The sequence below is a fragment of the Streptopelia decaocto genome, assembly GCF_964273445.1.
Source record: "Streptopelia decaocto genome assembly, chromosome: 3".
Taxonomy (NCBI): Eukaryota; Metazoa; Chordata; class Aves; order Columbiformes; family Columbidae; genus Streptopelia; species Streptopelia decaocto.
The window spans coordinates 4,736,580-4,756,613 of NC_138656.1; the positions used below are offsets into that span (position 1 = coordinate 4,736,580).

General features: G+C 40.2%; 1 protein-coding gene across 2 annotated transcripts in view; it reads left to right on the forward strand.

Annotated features, from left to right (window-relative positions):
* The window catches only part of PLCB1 (phospholipase C beta 1), a 361,445-nt gene that overhangs the window by 236,455 nt on the left and 104,956 nt on the right, over positions 1 to 20,034 (forward strand). For both annotated transcript variants that reach the window (XM_082050060.1, XM_082050061.1), the window contains exons 10-11: positions 10,642 to 10,788; positions 18,936 to 19,093. In XM_082050060.1, the coding sequence (XP_081906186.1) occupies positions 10,642 to 10,788; positions 18,936 to 19,093 (305 nt within the window). The remainder of the gene's footprint in view (positions 1 to 10,641; positions 10,789 to 18,935; positions 19,094 to 20,034) is intronic.

The following is a 20,034-nucleotide window of genomic DNA, read 5'->3' on the forward strand; positions in this document are numbered from 1 at the left end:
CCCCGCTCTTGGATGAGAATTTGGAAGACAGTAGCTGAGACTTGCTAATGTAAAGACCGCACAAACCAGGCCAGCACTTTTAAGCAAAATTGAATTTGGAAAGGAAACAAAAAAGCAGAAAAGTAAATGCCTGCCAAGGAATAAGCTGCAGTCCCATGTGGTTTTCTAGCTAACTTTAGATGTAGCATTTCCTCACAGTCCAACTTGGACATGATGCTGATCACCCTGCTTTAGTCTTGAGACTTAGGAGGAATTGCTTCCTTATGTACACCAAAGTGGGATTTTTCCCCTAGTCCTTAAAAATTACTAAATATTTGGCTATGTATATATCTATATGCCTGCTAATGTCTTAGAAACTGGTTTGGTGTAAAGAAGGAGATATCTGACTGAAAAGAGAGGATGAACACCAGTAAGAAATTGCTCGATGCTACATACAGGTATCTGGTTAAATGTGAACTGTAACACAGGTGTGCTTGATTTAAGATGTTGGATATTTGTGTGTTTCTTAGCTGTGATAGACATATGCTATATATATATATATATATATACACACACACATATATATACACACACACATATATATACACACACACATATATATACACACACACATATATATACACACACACATATATATACACACACACATATATATATACACACACAGAATTTGAATTTAATAAACCACTGTCTTACAGTATAACAGGTTCCAACAATTGTTGTCCTTAACACCTCAGCTTACCAGAATCTCTGAACTGTGGCCGTGCTTTGGTACAGCAGAGGTTTTTAAAGCTGCTGTGGAGATTTAGATGATCAATACCCATTAAAATAATTGTTTACAGCATTTACATTTTGAAGAAGATAAAATGTCGAGTGTCTAAATCTTCCCTGCCTGTGTGTGTTCTATTGTTTTCTAGCACTACTAGAGAAAAATACTTACATTTCATAGGCCATGGCCCCTGTGGGTTAGAGCTCTTCTTTTTTGGGTGTTTGAAAAGGGCAGAAAAAAAGCTGTGACTCAAAATAAATAGCGTGCTCAACATTGCACAGTGCCTTTAAGATCTTGTTAAAATGGATGGCTCATGCCAACAGACACAAGTGTGGTTTGGAAACTTCTGTTTCTTCTGAGGTGACATTCCATCTTCCTTTCCCTTTAGAGATGGCAGTGTCCTTGGAATGCTCCCAAAGTTTTAATTCTGATTGAAAGTACTCTTTAGCATAAGAAGAGGAGATTTGCTATTTGGCATGGCTTGCCCAGAAGCGTATAGAAAATATTTCCTCCCTAATGTGAACTAAGTGTTTTGAGCTGCAGTACCTCTTGTGCAACCCATTCAGAAAAGTGACTTTCCATTTGCAATCATTTTCTTTCAAAAAAAAATATATATATAAAAGTATCTAATGTTAGTTTTCTCTGTGCACTTGTACAGATGCTAAAGTGGTTCTGATAGCTTCATTAGAATGACAAGCATTTCTGATTCAAACATAGTGAATTCTGCTTTACTTGGTTGATGATGCTTACTCTGCAAAATACTCTGGATCTCGGTGTCCTTGGGCATGTGATATTTCCGCATGGATTAACTGATACCGAGGAAGCTCTTTTATGTACGCTACTTAAGCACAACATGTTTACCTTCCCATGTTTCCCCTCTCTGACTGCTTGTCATCCCATAAGCATTTATTTTTGATATTGCATACAAGTTCCCATTCTGTTTGTTTATATTCAGCTTTCCTTGTGTCCTATTACAATACACCCATTCAAGAGTAGAGCAATGATTCTCGCTCTGTTCTTGTCTTATTGAGTAAGTTTTCTGTTTCATTTTCAAGAACATGTTGCCAAAGAACACTTGTATTGGTTTGTGGCCAGGTAACTGTCTAATTACAGAAAGTAGTTGAGCAAGTATAACTGAGGGCAGAATTGGACCCATTGTGTCTTCCTTTAGGTTTTGAAATCTAGAATGAGATTTGAACACAATAGGATATTCTCATGGTTTGATTGTAAAGGATTTAAGCAACGAAATGACCCATAAATCCTCTTCAAGACTGTTTCCTAGTGCAGTTAGTTGTAGCACTGCCAAGATTATTCAGAAACTCACCCCAAATTTTCCATTGCTTCCTCGAATCTTGTTACCTCTTTCTGCCTTTGGCCACTGTAACTGTTATTCCTTATCATTTACACTTAAAACACTTGTTGACCATCATATTATTGCCACAGCAGCTTTACAGGTTTGATCTTACTTGTTTTGGCATATATGGTGACATACGTTATTATTCATAACGCTTCTCTGAATCTTCTGTACGTGTTTCTGATATAAAGAAGTAAAAAGCTAGAGTCATGGGACTGGGAGCAGTGTCACTGATCCCATTAAGATCCTTTGTGTTGTCAATAGTTAAGGTTAACTTATGTCTGTTAAATCTGTAAGGTTGCCTGTGTGGTTAGGTTCAGTTAAGGACATGTATGTTGATATATTTGGGGCCGTGAATTTTTACTTCTTTCATCAATGACTGGAATGTCCTGTCAATCAATTACCGTTTTTTCCAGCCACCTTTTCTGGTGCAGCTCCAGGCGGATGCATTGCTGTTCTCTGCATCTCATCTGCTTTTCATGATGATGATTTTCTAGGCATCTTCTTCCCAATTCAGCTCTGCATTTGGACTTTTCTTTGCTTGAATCATTAGCTGCCTAGCTTGAATTATTATTTGTGTGTTCTCATTTGACTTCCATCCCATTTACCTGGTTCATTACAGCTTTACCGTCTTTGTTTTGTTAACAGGTCTCAGAGAACTGTCTGTTCTCTAAACCTTGTGTTGTTGATTCTGCTTTTTCAGATTATTAAAGACTGTATGAAACCAGACCTACTGCTGATCAGTGTGACAGCCTCTGGGCTTCTTTCATGTAGTTCAGCTTTCAAATTCAAAGAAACCCTCATCTTCTAGTCTGACCTCAGTTTATTTCTATCTGTGCTTTCTGCAGATTAGTTTTTCCAATAAGGAAAAATGTGAATTTAGAAACTCTATTAAATGCTTCACTAATATTCAGACACAGCACTTCAGCTGTATTGTACTTCCTCTACTGATTAATTTGTTAAAACTGTCTGACTAGTATGAATTTTTTCCCTTGCTGATCATTGCGAAAATTGGTAAAACAGAAGAGCTTCTGACTACTTCTGCTTGTGGTGCGTAATGATGGTTGGTACATAGATATTTTGAAGTATCTGCAGATCCTGGCCTGTGGCTTGAAAGTCTTTTCTGTCCCCAGTGTTTTTTTCTAAAATAGAGCAGCACTGACATTCCTGGGGTAAAGTCCGGTAATGCAGTTATGGGGTTGTGGCATTTTCAGTCTGGGCTGCCCTAGTACCATATTCTCTCCCTGTGATGACTTTGCTATGAAGAGGATGTTGCTTGGATGATGTGGTCCTCTCCTGCCCTAGTTCAGAGCTGAATACAGACAGAAATTGAAGTTACACCATAACAATATAGTAATAGCACGCGTGTCTGGAATGCCAAACAGGTTTCAGCATCGCCTCCAAAATCCCTTGGATGCAAATGCTGCGAGTGTTATCAGTGTGGCTCCAGCACATCATGTCCCACACAGTGTGAATTTTATGTAAATTCGTCCTTGTGAGCTTCTCTGCTGGCTCGCAAAGCTAGAAAGCACAGAGTAGCTAACGTGTGCCCGCTGTCAAGAGACACACCGGGGGTATGTGCATCCTACTCTACGCTGTGCATGAAAATGTTAATACCTAATTAGCTGTAAACTACAGTGCTGGTTTGTGAAATAGAATTCCCAGGGGGCATATTGTACAAACCTCTTGCAGGATTATAAAATATCTGCTTTACTTGGAGGATTTTAATCTTTGAGTTGAGAGGACTGCTCAGTTGTGTGGGATTACAGTGAATGTGATTAATGTTACAGATTGCATTAGAATAGACCTGATTTCTCTGTCAGACAAAATACTAATATAATTCTGTGTTGCTGGCTGGGAGATACGAGGTGCCAATTAATTGTCTCTTTTCCTTTTTTGTTTGTTTGTGTTTGTTTTTACTTTAATAATATCTCTTGGCACAATTGTGCCTTCCAGTTGCATTATAACTGAATGGATAACAACATGGGCTTAAACAAATGGAAAGCTCTACTAAGTTTGCAAATATATGGAAAGAAGTGTTTAAGATCATGCAGACAAACCTGTCGACTGCTGATAAGCAAATGCACATTTTAATTGTCTTACAAAACATCCATGAATTTCAAGGTGATGTTAAAGTTGCAAGATTGAAGTGTTAAGAAAAGTGGGCAGATAAGTGGTCTTTCCTGGTGTCAGTTGTGCCTCTGGTTGTTTTGTGTCCTACTCCGTCCCAAGACTTGGCCGAAAGGACTGGAAGGTGGCTGGGCAGAGCTGGCGAAAATCAGGTAGGAGTCAAGTAGCTGCACATGCAACTTACCTGCTGAAATAAGGAGAATGACATTTAGATCTAACAGTTGGGCTGAGAAGTTTGCAGGTCTAGCTGTACTTTTATATCTCCTCCCAACTATTGCACTGCTGGTGTTTTGACCTTATCCTGGGCCTCTGCCAAGAGCACTGAAGATTCTTTTAGAAGCTCAGCCCTACTTTGAACCCTCCCGTCTCTTATCCTGTGCTTGGCACAGTGCTGCAGGTGTTGAGCGAGCAGGGGTTTGTTTGCATTCTCAAGCTGAAGAGCTGGCAAGCTCCCAGGGACCCACGAGCATTTCCACATCCAGAACGCTGGAGAGGCTGGGGAAGCAGGAACTTGTTGAGTTACTTGTGTCTCATTAAGCATCAGGAGAAGGATTGTTGCGCCCAAAGCAACCTCTGCTTTTGCCAGCCCTGGAAACTACATGAGAACAGTTTTACATGAGGCTGTTATCTGTGTCTGTGCTTGCACAGGAAACTGCGTAGTGCCCCAGCCCTGCACCAGGACTGTCACACACCCTGCTTCTTGTAAAAAAATATGCTAGGTTCTCCAGGTGTAGTCCAAGAGGATTATAAAGAGCCTGTCCCAGCACAGTAAGTCTTGAAATAGAGGAGCCTCTGAGAAATACATTCACAAAGTACAGTCTGTCCTATCAACCAGTTCGACTGACTGGCTGAAATTCCTGTTTCATGGCAAATTTGTGAAGAGCGTCTCCCAGGAATGGGGAGATTTCAGATCTCATAAACTACAGAAGAAAACATTTTGATTGATGAATGTTGACCATATCCAAGAACCATAGAAGAGAGGATTCACTTCATTACCCCATAGGTCTGGTGAATTTTCAGTGGTCCTTTGCCAGCAGAATGCCACCTGCCTGAAGACGGCTTCCAATAAAAAGAATTTGGGATGACAAAATTGGCTTCTGTTGTCTTCTAGAGCTGAGAAATGTTGACCGCAAAGGTGCCCTGTTTCTAACAGGCAAAGGTACAGTTATATTTTTATGTGCTTTAAACTGCCATCCAGGAACATTTATGTCTTTGGTCCCATGTAATAGATCTCAGAAGGTATGGGATCATGTAGCTGTAGCTAATAAGGAAATACTGTGTAATACTCAGAGCTTGCCACTTCTATTTTTTTCTTCTTCTCTCCCTTGTAACTATTTTGTAGCAATCAAATGAAGCCAGGGATGCAGACAAAGATCAAACTGCTGCACAAACACTTGACACATTTCATGAAATTAAGCTAATCACAGCTAGTAGGAAATCATTCCTAGTAGGAAATTGTTTCTCCTTCCGACCAAATTTTAGGGAAAAAAGAAATCAGAATTGGCTGACTTCATTTGACTGTCACTTCCCAATCCCAAGGGGAGAAGGGGATTGCGGGCATGCTGCAAAAGGGCTGTTGGCATCTGCACATAAAGCAAAGCTTAAATCCACAGTGCAGAGAAGTAACACAGAGCCAGAACTGGATTTGAATGGGTCTCTCTGAGTTTGGACCAGATTCATTTTGTGAAATGATGACATGGGAACTCTATAGTGTAAATACTAGTTTGCATGGGCAAGCACGAGATCCTGTGAGGGTTTGCCGTGTGTTTCATACCTAGAAACGGGTAAAATGTTCAAAACACCTGGAGGAGTCAAGGTCTTTTTCTTTTAGAAGCTTCCTTTGCGTTTGGAGAAAGGATTTTGGAAAGTATGTAGGTGTATAAACATGGAGAGAAGCATGTAAAGGCTTTTTCAGATTTACAGTGCCTCTAGCTCTTGTAAGTTTTTAAATTCAGATACGTTTTTAGAATTACATAAAAGTTTATATTATGTGTAATTTATAATTTATAGACAAGTGTTCAGCTACACATTTATAATTCTGAAGTATTGGGAATGTCTGTGATTAAGAAAACATTGGATGCTTTTCTGTTTCTCCTTAGTACTTGCTCTTTTATTTTACAGACCTGCACAACGAAAACATTAAGTTGATGTGTTAATTATTTAGCTTGCACAACTTTAGCCACTCTCTTTCGTGTACTTTAACAATCAAATATCCTGCAGCTGACATTCATCACGAATTTCTTCAGTCTAGGAAGTCCAGAGAAGAAACAAAATACCCATGTTAATCATCAGACACGACATCTGAGCATTTCCCGCTCTGTGTAGGAGCTGGGTGGTTTCAACAAACTTCGCGAGTCCTCCATCTGTGGCACATTATGTGGCCGATTCTTGGCGGGAGGTGCTGAGACAGCACTCGGACTAAGAGCAGAAGCGGATTTGCATTAAGTTGAAAACAGAACGATTGATTAGAATATCTTTAATTTACTCTTGCACGTTGAACTGGCTGTTGGGGGCTGTGGGGCTTCTGTGAGGAGCGGCCGGAACTGCCCTGAGCCGGTTCTGGCGGGTTCCGGCGGCACCTCAGCCACACTGGCAGCGCCTCAGCCGCACTGGCGGCACCTCAGGGGAACCAGCTTTCAAAACTGGTGAAATGTTGCAAGAAATGAGGGGAAAAGTGTGAAAAATGGCCCTGCAAACCTGAGGGGAGAGGAGGAGGCCCCTGGGCAGCCATTGCCCTGTGTAGCAGGAGGTGTTCTAGTGGCACTGTGGGAAGGAGGTAAGTGTCAGGTGTTTAAATAGACCACACACCACAGGAAAAAGCAGGCTTTTTAATGTTTGTGCTGTTTAAGTGTTTTAATAAAGCACTATGGAGTGACCCCATAGGGAAAGTCTAATTAATCAGGTAAATTAGATATACTTGAAGGGCGACAAAAATAAGTTTCTTGTGCTGGTAAACTCCAGACCCCACAGAGGAAACATCGTCCCTCAGTGCTGGAGCTGTTGACATAGCTGCTGTTATGGTTACATCTGTGTTTGCTCTTCTCGATCTGGCTTTGCCAACATAGCTAAAATAGAGTCATCTGGAGTCATGTCTTTCTTTGCATTGCACTTAGGATTATTTAGTAAGGTCTTGGACCAAATGTTATTGAAGGTTTCAACAAACACTAGTGAGCTTTGGATCTGCCTCTGTCCTTAGAAGTGGCATCTGATCAAATTTAACACAGCAATGGTGAGTGAAAAAGACAAGCCAGTTAACTCCATGATTTTAAGTATATAAAGCACACTTCCATTCTGAAAGTTTCATTAAAGACTTAGGGTTCAGATGATTTTAAGGAAATTACGTGCAAGAAAAAAAGTAGTAAATCTGTCTTGTCTCTCTGTCATTGCCTGGTGTGTTTCTTTTCCCCCCAACTTTTTATATCTGATCATATCATTAAATCTTCCTAATATATATCTGAAGATAAAAGGTGACAACTTTAATGGAAAGAACTGATCACATTTTTTATTCTTTTTCTTGGCAACGTCTGCAGTAAGTTTGTAATATGCTTAAGAAAACAGAGAACGACTCTTACCGATAAATCGAGGCCATTTCATTTTGGATGAGTGTCCACTGAGGATTGTCCTCACTGCAGTTGGCCTCAGAATATCATTGGCATTGGTCACAAACAACCTACTCTTTAATATCCAGGATACAAAGTCCCTTTGACATCTGCCATCTCTGTTCCACAATCAAACTCTCACTGGTGCAATATCATTTGTAATTGAACTTGCAAATTGCTTCACTTTCTGAAATGCTGACTGCTTAATTATGATGAGGAAAATAGCATTCTACAGCCATAAGCTCAGATAACTGTGTAACTCCGAAACTATGTAATTATGCATGTGAATAATACTTGCTGTGAATTGTGTTAATACCAGCGGCAATACACAGAAGGACCACCCTGCAGACCTTGTCCTGCTCCAGTGTGGAAGGGAGTAAAGGCGCAGAATGATCCATCAAGTAGAGAGATGGAGTGAGGCCTCTGCTGTTGTGCTTCCTTTTATCCCAAAGGTGTTCCACGTTCACCCAGACAGGCTCTCAGAGATTCTGTGGTTCAGCTCCCAGCTTAACCCACAGGTTTTCCATGGGGTATCATCCAGTGACTTAATTTAACTTCAGGCCTCCATCTGAAAAACAAGGACCTCAAGGACCCTGTTTTTCAGGTATACTCCGAGTGTTAAACACAGAGATCACTTTGAGATGCTTGAATACTGTATCTATGTGAGTTAACATGAGTTATCTGTATAACAAAACAGAAACCTGTCTTTCTGAACACAGTGTGATTATGATGCCCTAGTTCATTGAGGAATTGGATGTCTGAAAACCAGTATGTTTCATTTTAATCTGAAGCAGGGATGACAAAGCAACTAAGCCTCCTAATCTGGCTGAAAGGTACCCATTCAAACCAACACAGAGATACCAAAGATGACTCTGGATGAGCTATCTCAAACATCAGAAGTTGCCCATCACTGTCATGGGATATGACAGTGATGTAGCAACCATCCCATTCAGATCTTACCCATTTTTCCTGTGCGCTGCCGCTCGTGTGCTCTCAATGTACACCACAAATCATATCTGTATCCCAGGGAACTTGGTGGATGTTGTTTCTTTTAAGTGGATTTTAGCTCAAGCTAATGTTGTGGTAGCACCTGATACTGTTTACATTCATAATGTCTCTCTGGTAGATTCATGCAGCAGATAAGTTGTTCATAAAACTTTAGTTTCATTAAAACCTCAGTGGTTTTTACCCTGATTTTCTCCATTTTTTTTTTCTTTTTTTCTCTTTTTTTTTTTGTGAAAAGGAAAGTACACAGGGCTCTGTCTGTGGGTGATTGATGACGCTGTAACAAAGCAGCTGTGGCATCTGACAAGATTGCGCTCAGAGTACGGTCTTAAAATAGTGGATGGACTTGATGTTTTTCCTTTCAAATATCTTAACAATTGTTGTCATAAGAATGAATGATAATTGCATTGCTCTGTATTGTCACTACATTTCTTGCTATATGAATAGGTTCATTTAGTGCCACCATCTTGTGTTGTTATGAAAATGAGGCGTCTGAACTTAAGACTTAGATCTTTTCCTCTTCGATCAAGAGCCAAATCCCAGGGTCCAAGCACAGATTTTAAGGATTTACATGCTTTATTTGCATCATGTGGTTAAAACCTTTACAAAAATGATGCAGGGTTGCCCATTACTTTTTCATATACTAGAAAAATGTGTGTGGGTTTATATGTTTTGGGATAAAAAGGGCTTGACCCTAAAAGGAGAGAGTAGTAGAGTTAGGATTAGAGCTGAAGTCTTCCACTTTTCAATACCATAGTCAGGTGACTAAGTTTTTCTTTTTCAATAGAGATACTGTGCACAATATTTTGGTTTGGGGACAAGAGGTAAGAAATTCTCATTGTTGGGAGTCATCAGACACGCAGCTTGTTCCAGGTTCTTCAGAGATACAGAAAATCTGTTTTACTGTAAGCAGTAACCAAATTAACTAAAGCTTTGTAGCCGAGTAAATCTATAGATGAAATCTGGACAAAATAACAAAAATATCAGGCAAAGAAAAATGAATCAAATTTGTTTGGTTAAACGTTAATCATCATCTAGAGACTACTGGATATATTTGGGGTTTTTTTAGTCTAAATCTACAAATAGACACCCTAAAACCAACTTCATGCAAAAGGCTTGACAGAGAAGTTCATTCTGACGTAATAAGCACAGCTCCACTGAGATCAGTGCTGATATTGAAGCTAAGGATAGGATCCAGCTTTCTAATTTGCCAGCAGCATATGAAATGATCATTTATGCTGGCACTTCAGTGAGAGATGAATTGAAAGACAAATACAAAAATTACAAAGCAAAGCTTAGTTCCCACTTGAAAGGCAGCTAATTCAGTTTGCTTTGCAGCTTGTTGCATTCATATACACACACAGAATTGTATTCAAAAGAGGTCAAAGTCTCCTGTTCTTTGTGTGGCTCTCTGCTGGTTTTTTGGTTTCTTCTGGAAAGCATGCTTGCTTTTTGCCCCAGAAAACCTCTTTTTGTGATGGGCTTCAACTTCTTTTGTCTGTAACTCTGATTCCCCTGTGCCCTTGATTGCCTAGAGGCACTTACCATGAAATTATTTATCTTTGGTACATGTAAAGGGATGTGTATTATCTGCAACTTATATGTCTGAAAATGAGGTAATAGTAACCAAAAAATATATGAATACCTAGATGAAGGCCAGTCTGATTATTGTATGTTTTTTCACATACGCCTTGAGTAAGTGTATATTGAACATAGCATTTGTATGCTACAAAACCTGTAGCTGAAATTAACTGGTGGTTTCCCTGGATCTGTGTTTCTCTCAGGACAGATATCAGTGGATGGATTTATGCGATATCTGAGTGGAGAAGAGAACGGCGTTGTTCCACCCGAGAAACTGGATTTAAATGAAGATATGTCACAGCCACTGTCACACTATTTCATCAATTCCTCACACAACACCTACCTCACAGGTACAACGTTGGAGAGATCTGATTTCTTACCTAGCAAAAATTCCTAGCATATTTGCAGTGATACTATAAAATGTACTGAAAGCATCAGCAGCAAATGGTTCTTCACCATGAGGGTGTTGAGGCACTGAACAGGCTGCCCAGAGAAGTTGTGGATGGCCCTTACCTGCGAATGTTCAAGAACAGGTTGGATGGAGCTTTGAGTAACCTGGTCTAGTGGAAGGTGTCCCTGCCTGTGATCTTTCAGGTCCCTTCCAACCCAAACCATTCTATGATGGAGCTTAGTCTTTAGGGATGCAAGGGTAGCACTGGGCTGTTCAAGCTGCTACACGCGTACATCAAACAGTCTTTAATTAACAGCTGAGCAGCAGTTGCATTGTTCAGATAAGGTCTGGTCTGAAGCTCAATTAAGTCCTTGGAAAGTTTCTCTCAACTTAGATAGGATTCCAGATTAAGGTCCTTATTTGGGGAGGAGAGGGAACAATGTAGTTTTTGTGACAACCAAGGATACCCAAATATTTATGCAAAGCAGAATACAGGAAAAATCTCTGTAGCTAATAAATTTGCCCCTGAACATCAAAGCTGATGGTTTGTTGAGCTCTGTGAAATATGCTTTGATTCAGAGATTAGGGAGGTCCTAAGATGGTACATAGCATTCTGACAGTTCATTCATATCTGCAAAGAATGGAAATCTGGTCTCTGATGTCTGAGATCTTTAGGTGCTGTCATGTTTTTAGAAAGGCTGAGCACCCAGAAGCTCCTCTTAATTTGAATTAGACTTAATGAGTCTGAGCTGTATTTTTCGCACAGCAAAGTCAACAGTGCTTTAAGATTCTGGAAAAACTAAGATGCTTTAGGAACCCAACTTTAGGCACTGGTTTTATAGACTTAAGATATGTTAACTTATGAGAAAGTAATTGATAATTTACTATTTTTGTTTGGTTTATGTAGGAATAAACATTTTTGACAAGCAGATGTGCACAGGGAGTTCTCTTCTATTTGATTTGGTATTTGCTTTGTCATGTTTGCTAGTGCCTTAGCATTATGGTAAGAAAAAAAGTAATGCTAACAACGTGGTTTATGGATAATGTAGGCTTTTTAATGTTATTAACAGCTTTGCTTTAACTGACCAAGTTCTTCAGAATGCCAAAAGATTAACAAAACCACACAGTGGTGATGCCCAGTTTAAACACACCATGCGGGAGTTACTTTCATCTGTTTTTGTGTTTGTTATAGCACTTTCTACAGCACCTTCTAGTGCTTTCATAAAGTGAATTAACTGTCATTGTTTCCATCAGACACCATTTTTCAGAGGTTTATGTCTTGGCTGTAAAATGTGTCTTGTGCTAAAAATTGTCATATAAGTATTCAGCTTGACAGCTATTTTGTTTCTCCAGATTGAAAGCAATGAAAATCAGTGTGGCCGCTTTTAAGTTATGGTTCTAATATGCAGAAATTTATGCTCTTTGGAAGACTGCAGGCATGTCCAAAGCAAAAACCATTTTTAATGATGATATTTTGCAGGCCTCTTGCCTCCAGTGTGGGCTTTGTTCTGTCAGTGAGGATTAGGACTCGCTTAAGCCAAATACTGCAGCTTTATACAGATTTTTCTGGAAGAAAACAGCAAAGGTGTTGGACAATCGGGGAAGCATAGGCCCACAGGGAGGACAGGCAGTGCAGTTCAAAGTTGTTCTGAAGAGATAAACCACAACTTCCTCCTCTACCAGCATGAATTTGTAGCCACTACCACACCACAGGTTTTTATCAAGGTTGATCAGGACAGAGTCGTGTTCAGAAGGTCTAGAAACACAGAAGCCAAAGAACAAAGAATTAAGGTTGGGAATTCATGGGTAGTCCATTCCAGTCTAGATTTTTTAACTGTACCAGAAGTGATCTAACATCTTAATTATTGTAGGAGAAAGAAAGTTTATCTTGAAACTTTTCGAATTTGCTTTAACCCCTATGTGAAAGTCTGCAAATCATCTCAGGTTGCATCTATGAGTTTCTCTGTCTGCAATTCTACATAAATTCAGATGCTACATTTGGAAATGTGATCTTCAGTCTCAATTTCACATAATATTCCTGGCTTAGTAAATTGGAGGGAGTAAATCAGAGCAAACTTGGGGGTTAGTGCAAAATAAGTTTGAGTCTCTTTCAAGTTCCATTTCAGAGTGTGTGTTTTCACATTTACGGGCACAAAACGCATGCCCTTCCCTTTTAGTAGGTTCATTATGTTCAGTAAATGTGTGGCAGCTGGCCGACAATAGGATTAATGATTTGATTTTTATCTGTTTATTACAAAAGCTGACAGGCTCAGATTTTGCTTTGAGGCTAGACCAGATACAGCAATCACATTACCGTTTGCTTTCTTCCAACAAGGACTTAGTAAAATTAATGAATTTAATGGTGGCAGACTATTCTTTTTCCCAAGAAGATTTCGAAGGGTCTGCTCAACTGCTCGTGACTTTGGAGGGGAACCTTTGGTAGCATCTCTGCCCTCACTGGAGCTGTGAAATAGCAACTGGTCATGTAATAATTATTAGGACAATAAGAAAACTGCTCAGTCTAGCAATACTTTATGATTACTGTGCTTAATGCCCTACCAATTAGCCCTCTCTTTGTTAGTTGTTTAAACCCAGAAAAAGCATGCACAAAACCCCAACATTATAACATAAAAAGAAATATGTGCACACTCTGAATTTATTTTTAATTATCCCGATGATTTGCCTAGCCTTTAGTAGAAACCCTTGGCAGTACATCAAGTCCTGCTTATTTATTTAGAAGTGTTATTGCTTTCTTTTTCTGAGGGAAATGTAATTTTTAAGAGCAGAGGTAGAAATCTGTGAAGAAAGAAGTGATTTATGGTGAACCTAGGCTGGTTTAAAGAACTTGGAAGCTTTTTTTTACTGTCATCTTTTTTCTCACTAGTATCGTATTATTTATTTAGTCCTTTGAACCCTTAATGGGCAACTCTTGTTTTACTTCTTTTTTCCTAGTTTCTCACTAGTCTCACCTCAGGTTACTGCTGTTGTCACAGCAGGGAGTGGTTTTGCAGCACTTCTCTCAGCAGCACCCAAAGTCAAAGACCAATGATTACGTATCATTATCAGCATTGGAAGCTTTGGCTGTGCAACTTGCTGTTCTGTGTGTGAAATGCAAACGATGAAAATCACAAGCCTTTAACACATAATTGGCTAAAAGGAAAAAGAATAGCAGCAGTAGGTTGCAGAGCTATCAGTTCAGCACATGTAGGCAATGTGGTACTGTACCACTCGTCTTCAGGAACCACTTCCGTGCTTACAGTCCAGTCCTTTCAGTTGCTTTTTAGAGAAATATCTCATGAGGGACACGTTCTCTTCTTCATTTTTGCTGCTACGGCCTCTCCTCTGCCACCCTCCAGCTCTTCTGTTCTCAGCGATTCCTCAGTCCTAACTGTTGTTGCTTATCTGTATTCAACACTTCCTTGAAGCCTTCTACACCTTCAAAGCCTCTAGGACAGTATCTTCACAGTTTCCAAGATGAGGACACGATATAGAAGGGAAGGAAAGCTGGGTGATGCCTGCTCTGAGTATGAATTTTTGTCATACCACCAGGTTTTTGGCTGTGCTGGGCTCAGGTGATCAGCTGGCAAGACCCAAGGGTCTGCTCTCTTCCAACCCCACCATGTCCTTTCTGATGAAATAGAGGGTGGGAGACCTTCTGGGAACTCTTGCAGCAGAGAGAAGCTGAGCAGGAGCCGTAGCTGTTCTACCAGCAGCAGACCCAGCTAATCCTGTCCAGCAATCAAGTTCTTCCTGGCACTGGGGTCATGTTTTATCTTAGCATGAGGGAGAACAGGTAAGAAGGAGGAGTAGTGACTACTGTCCAGTTCTTCTGTCCATCAGTGGTTTCTGGGGGTATTTTTTTTACCTTCCAGCTCTCATTATTTTTCATTATTACTCTTCAGAATATCCTCAAAGCTCATAACACTGAGGAAAAGGGCTGAGTTTTCAGAGATGAAGTTAATTTGAACATGATGACTTCACCTCACAGGGAAGAAGCTGCAGACCACTGTCTGCTCCCTGTGGCCAGTTCAGTGCAACTGTGAAACCATCTTCCACAGTCACATTGTTGAATTGATGTAGCCATTAAAAAATGAATCAGTGGAGGGAAAACTCTTGTTGCTTCACAAAGTATAAGGATCATCTACATGGAAGGTCTTAGGTGGAACTTTGAGATACCAGTTCAATGCCCTGCTCTCAAATAAATCCTATATGTAAAAAATATCCTGTATTAAAAAAAAATCCTGTATATAAAAAATAGCTTCAATAAGATAGTGATACCTGTCTGTCTCTCTCTTGCATTTGCCTCTGAGGCAGTTTGGTTTAGTGAGAATATGACTACTCAATTAAGCAGACTCTGAGTTAAAATTCCTTGGGTCTCCTGCTCTGTCATGTTTTACTGACTGTTCTAATTGTGACAACTGAGTCTTCCTACTGATGCTGTTAAACCTCAGTTTATCTTTTGCTTGTCTAGGACCTAAGGAGGTACCTTTTTCACCTTTCACCCTTACCTTTTTCACCCATGATGGTTCTCTTTCTGAATCCCTATTGCGAGGGCATTTCTACTTTTAAAAGTGAGTGGAAACATTGTAAAAGGGAGATTTAAAAATCATATAGATTGTTTCCTGAAGGCAAAATTAATTGTTCTAATAGCAATCAGCAGCTGACACCGAAGTTTCTAGAGGAAGTGCCTCCAGTGGCAGCAGAAGTGAACAAAAAGGGAAAAAAGTCTTGTTTGATTGGATCAGAGATACTGGATTCTCAGGAAGGAGAAGAGAAGTCAAGATCGTGAAAGTGTTTCGTTACATTCAAGCAATATTTTGTTCACTGCTGCTTAGTGAGTTTTCAGGATCCTCTGTGCTTTCTCTTATTTGCCTCTGTAGGTCAATCAGTTCAAGCATATTAAAATAAGAGATACGTTATTTTCTAAATCCCCTTCTTTAAGGAGGATAGAACTGTATTGAGGATTGGGAAACCGGTGGGTCTGCCAGCTGTGCCAAGGGTTACCGCGTGCACCGTGTGCCGGTTCCTGTGCCATGGTGTCGCATCTTCTGCTCAGGTGGGCCTGAATCAAAACTGCCAGCAAGTGCATTCCTGCTGCAGGCTGGAGCGAGCCTGACCGCGTGTCCTGCTTTGATCTGACAGAAGGTGTTAAAAATAACAGCCGTAGGGCGAGAGCCTTATTTTGACTTACAGGCAGTAGCAGAATATCTCCCAGTGTGGGCTCGCTTGTCCTGTGCATGGCAAAACAGCTCAGAAGGAAATGAGATTCAGATAGATGTACTGTATCTAAAAAAACCTTAGCTGCCAGCACCTTCTGTTGCTGCAGGAGTCAAGAGCCAGACTCCCAGCAGCGCGGGACTCGGAGCTTGCACGCTTTTGATTGTTTTTCCAGGACTTGTCTGAGAAGAGGAGGTTTATTAAGCCATGTTGGTGCAGGGCAGAAGGAGCACATGGGCACTTCTTCAGGCTGGGAGAAGGTGCTGCCCCGGGTGGGCGAGCAGCAGAAGCAGCTTCTGGTTCTAGTGCAGTGAAGAGTTGGGTGACTCCAAATACCTGGATCCAAATATCCCCCAGTTTTAGGAGGATACATATCATAAAATCGTAACTAAATTTTAAGTCCATATACTGTGATTAATTTGCACTTGGAAAAAGTGAATGAACCCAACAAGGATGCACGTACTGAGAAATGAGCAGCTTAAAGTTACAGAAGCGTGGGACTGATCTGTATGGGGAAATGTGGATCATATCCCCAGGTTGTATCAATTAGCACAAGCTCATTTTGCTTAGTGTCTTGTCAGGTATTGATTTGGCTGATTATATTTTTTAGAAAAGCAAGTGTTTGTCAAAATCTGTTTCTTCTTCTATATAGGGTGATGTGATACAGATATTATGGTATTACCGTAGATTATGTATAATAGAAGGGAATACATAACGCTTTCAGTTTCAGTTTTCAGTATTAAAAAATTGTTTTGTACTCAGGATATTAAAAATACCATACTGGAAGTATTCCCTTTAGTGTCTGTGTTAGCACATTTTAGAATGCATCTATTAAAGGGGTAGTTTAGAATAGGTGCAAATAGAGGCTCACACAACAGAAGTTTATAAATAATATATGCATAAAACATTTGAGAGCACATTCCTAATATTTCATATTTCAGGAAAATAAGCTATTGAGACTCTTAAAACATATGCTAGTGTTTTGAACTCTGACTGTTTTTCTGAAGACTGAATGCTTTGGAGGTTGAATATCCTCTTATCCTTAGCAGGAATCCTTCCAAAACGCCTGAGCCTTATGAATAAGGTAGTGTGGAAAGTGCCATACGGCAAGTGAGGCATGTCATGATTTACTTACACACTTTTGAAGGTTAAGGATCTTGTAGTCTAAAAGGCTTATCAATAATAGCAGCCAGCAGTCTCTCAGGAAGTATAGTAGAGTTTATTAACCATAAAATAGTTTGTTAATCCAAATTCCTTGTGCTTCGAGGGAAAAGAAAGACAATATGAAAACAGTTTTCTAAGTGAAGGTATTTTTTAGGTAGCAGAGTTCAGCTGGTCCATACAACAAGAGCCAAGCTTTCATAAGCAGATGCTCAGGTAGGAATACACAGGAATGTGCGCAGCTGTACCCTGAACCGTGCTCATGCTTGTTTGCATCCTGCAAAGAAAAAGAGCTGCCGCTTATTCCAGACATTGGGCCTGCACCAGAAAGGCTTTTGTGTGAGTAAAGATAACCTGCCATAATCAAAGGTGAAACACAGGAAAAAGTTCAGTAAACAAAAAAAAGAGACGTGTCACTTTGCCAACTCCATTTGGATTTTCAGAACCTTCCCGCACTGGCCAAATTCTTCTGTTATTAAAATATATTTTCTATCGGTTCCAGCAGGAGCTGAGAAATCTTATGGATTTCAACAGGAGTAACGTTAATACCTTGTGGAGTATTTATGATTGCTCCAGCTCACAGAACGCGTCAGACGGAAATGGCAAACAGGAATTTTCAAAGAGAAGAGTTTCTCTGTTGCAGCTTTTAGTGGAATGTGAAAAACACAGAAAAAGTAGGCAATGCTATTTAGTGAAGCAAACCCCGAAACATGTAGTTCTCAGCGTAAAACTTAAACACAGATCCACAGAGACAATAAAATGAGGATTAATCTGCATTTTATTATATGCAGTGCTTGTATGTCCCCCATCAGTGAAGAAGCTTCAGTGTAAATGAACTCCCTGCCTCCTTAAAAAGGCAGTGGATTCCCTTCAAGAAATCCAGGAAGGTCACTCAGGAAGTCTGTTAGAAAGCAGGAAACTGCATCCATTTTCTTCACATCTAAAACAAACACTGAACTGTTCTGGTATATTCACCTCTCTGCTGCAAGAGATTTTTGTTCATATGATTGGAGTCAATCCTGTTACAGCAGCTGAACAACAGCCTGGCTGGTTATCCTTCCCTGGATACAACTGAACTTCTTTGTGGTGTTTAGTTTGATTTTAATACTTCCTGAGTTTGGCAAAAGCTGAGTTTTCCTTGTTTATATTTAGATTTATATTATGTCATTGTTGGAAACTGGTAGTTTAATTAAATTTCTCCCTACATAAGGCAGTATCACACCAGGAAATTTATCTGACCAACTCAGTGTGGTGGTTAGTGTATTAAATATTGATTTGAGACCTAGTAATGGTACCATTAGTGACTGTGCAGGAGATTTGTTTTATCTTGTTTTAAACTGCATTGCATGTCATGAGAAAATGTGATCTTGCTGTCCTGAGTCGCCTCTGAATTTCACATTGCCCATCAAAGGATAATAAATTCTGTTAGAACTAAGCAGTTTTATTTTATTCATTTAGTTTATTTTTGTCTTAAATGTTGTCTGTTAGAAGTTTTTTAATTGGCTTCAGTTATTTCTCCTCACAGCAATTTAACTGCGGCAGAACCCAAACCATGACATTGACTCTAAGTCATTTCCATTACGTTCTTACGCTTTTTATATGCCTTTGAGTGATGCTCCTTTCAGCCGAGGGTAAAAGATGCTGTTAACTCTCATTACTATTAGATTATTCGTATTTATTCCTGGGGCCCAAAATGACTTTCCTTTCTTTCTTGTTGTGCTGTCGCAGCTGGACAGCTGGCCGGTAACTCATCGGTGGAGATGTATCGGCAAGTGCTCTTGTCAGGCTGCCGCTGTGTGGAGCTGGACTGCTGGAAAGGGCGAACAGCTGAAGAAGAGCCGGTCATTACACACGGGTTCACGATGACAACAGAAATATCCTTCAAGGTACAGCAATCCAGCACGCTGCGGGATCTGGCTTTATTTGGGACAGTTCTTGCCTTCCTCCACGGCAACTGGAGGAAAAGGGAATATATGATGTAACAATAGGTGTGATCTGGGGACCAGGCACAGTGCCCGGCTCCAGACTCCTGTGCACATCTCTGCATCAGGTCTTGTGAAGGGGGAGAAACAAGGTAGACCACAGCCAAGGCTGAAGGACCAGGTACTGCCACTACAACTGGTTTTCAACAGTGTGGACTGGATCTGCAGGTGGGTCTGGAGCCAGGACCATAGGGAGGAGGGACTGGTTTGTTTTACAGCTCTGTAGCGTGCGGCAGGGAGGAGAACTGAGGTTACCCAGCAATAAGCAATGTGTCAATTTACTTATTTTCGCTGCCAGGTGAATGGGAGTGGGATACAAAAGTGCTGAACTGAGGTGGGAAAGAGCAGCAGTTATAGAAATTTCTACAACTTAAAAGCCTTTAAATTTGTATGAGCAGAAAATAGGCTACTCATGCCCAATCGGGCAGGTCCCATCCACTCATCATGATATTCACAATTTAAAAAATGAATTACAGTGTGCACAATGTTACCCTTATCCGTGATACTTGGGATTAGATTTTGAAGCACTGGAGGCCAAAAAAGAAAAATTAGTATCTTTGGAGAGCATGACAGGATATTTGTGGCATTCAGACCTTAAATATATCATCTGTATTTCTGATGTTCGTCTTCCGTTTGCTTTTTCTATAATGAAAGGTAGAATCTATACCCTTAGCAATAACGTTAAATTGTTATCTTTTTGTTATTCTTAAAGATGTTTTTGATCCCAAGGTGTCAGAGGAGCAGGATGAAAGTGTTTTCCTATAGTGTTAAGATGGGTAGTCAGCACAGCTTATAATGCTGCATCAGGATATCATTTTTGAAGTGTGATGAAATAATTCTTGTTC